The sequence below is a fragment of the Octodon degus genome, unplaced genomic scaffold (genome assembly GCF_000260255.1).
Source record: "Octodon degus isolate 3935 unplaced genomic scaffold, OctDeg1.0 scaffold00025, whole genome shotgun sequence".
NCBI lineage: Eukaryota > Metazoa > Chordata > Mammalia > Rodentia > Octodontidae > Octodon > Octodon degus.
Genome location: NW_004524601.1, coordinates 3,282,969 through 3,284,020, shown reverse-complemented (window position 1 = coordinate 3,284,020; position 1,052 = coordinate 3,282,969). Strand labels below are relative to the sequence as shown.

At 45.2% G+C, this 1,052-nt stretch overlaps 1 protein-coding gene across 1 annotated transcript in view; it reads right to left on the bottom strand.

Moving 5' to 3' along the window:
* Positions 1 to 1,052, bottom strand: part of Hspd1 (heat shock protein family D (Hsp60) member 1) — a 10,655-nt gene that overhangs the window by 5,417 nt on the left and 4,186 nt on the right. Inside the window, exon 4 of the mRNA XM_004628665.2 lies at positions 496 to 591. Coding sequence (XP_004628722.1) covers positions 496 to 591 — 96 coding nt within the window. The remainder of the gene's footprint in view (positions 1 to 495; positions 592 to 1,052) is intronic.

Genomic DNA, 1,052 nt, shown 5'->3' with positions numbered 1-1,052 from the left:
CCTTTTGATGTGTTAATAAAGTATGGAGAAATATATCCTCGATCAAACTTCATGCCTTCAATAATTTCCAATTCATCATTCAGGGTTTTTCCATCCTACAGAAAGTAAAAAAAAACAAGGTGAGTGGATTTCTTGGAAAAACATTCAAAACTTGGAATTCTTGACCAAATAAAGAGTAAAGAGACTCCTCCCAAGATAAGATTCAGTAAAACCATGCAGCTGCCCCAGAGCACCCAACTCCTAAAAGTGTGCATTTGAACGATTCCTCCACCCAGAGTGGAAGGACTGCTGAGGTGGATTTATCCCAGGAAGCCAAGCACAGAGGTCCTACAGGCTGGAGGCTCTCCACTTGGAAAGTACTATTCATCAGGCACCTCCAGGATAATCCCTAGAAGCAGCCCCACCAGCTGCTGCAGCAGGACACATGGCGGCTGAGGTAGTGTGACTGCAGCCACAAGGCAGCTTGCACAACAGGAGCACAAGCCCCTCACTTGCCTTCACTGTGATGACGCCCTTCCGGCCCACCTTCTTCATGGCATCAGATATGATATTGCCAATTTCTTTGTCTCCATTTGCAGAAATTGTAGCAACCTGCAATAGTTAAGTAACTCTTTCAAATTAAATAGTAAAAGCTAGTTTCCACAACTTCCTTCCCTTTTCCTAGTAAACTCCCAATAGATGCCTGAGAATTGATACCCATGATTATGGCTAATGACTGAACTCAGGGCCTTGTGCGTGCTCGATAAGCGTCCTTCCACATCTGCAGCCCTCCACTTCTTTTCCAGTGCTTTAGAAAGCTTGCCCAGCATGCACAAGCCCTATAGCGTGTATGCACATGCCCGCGCGCACACACACACACACAGCTGAAAACAGCTAAGGCCATCATCACATACGTACAAATCTATTCATTATCCCTGTAGTCTGAAAAATAACTCATTCAGATGCAAATTAAGAGGGCTTGCAAGATAGCTCAACAGGGCTGGTGAGATGGCTCAGTGGTCTAAAGCACCTACTTAGAACAAGCTTAGCAAAGCACAGGGACCATGGTTCAA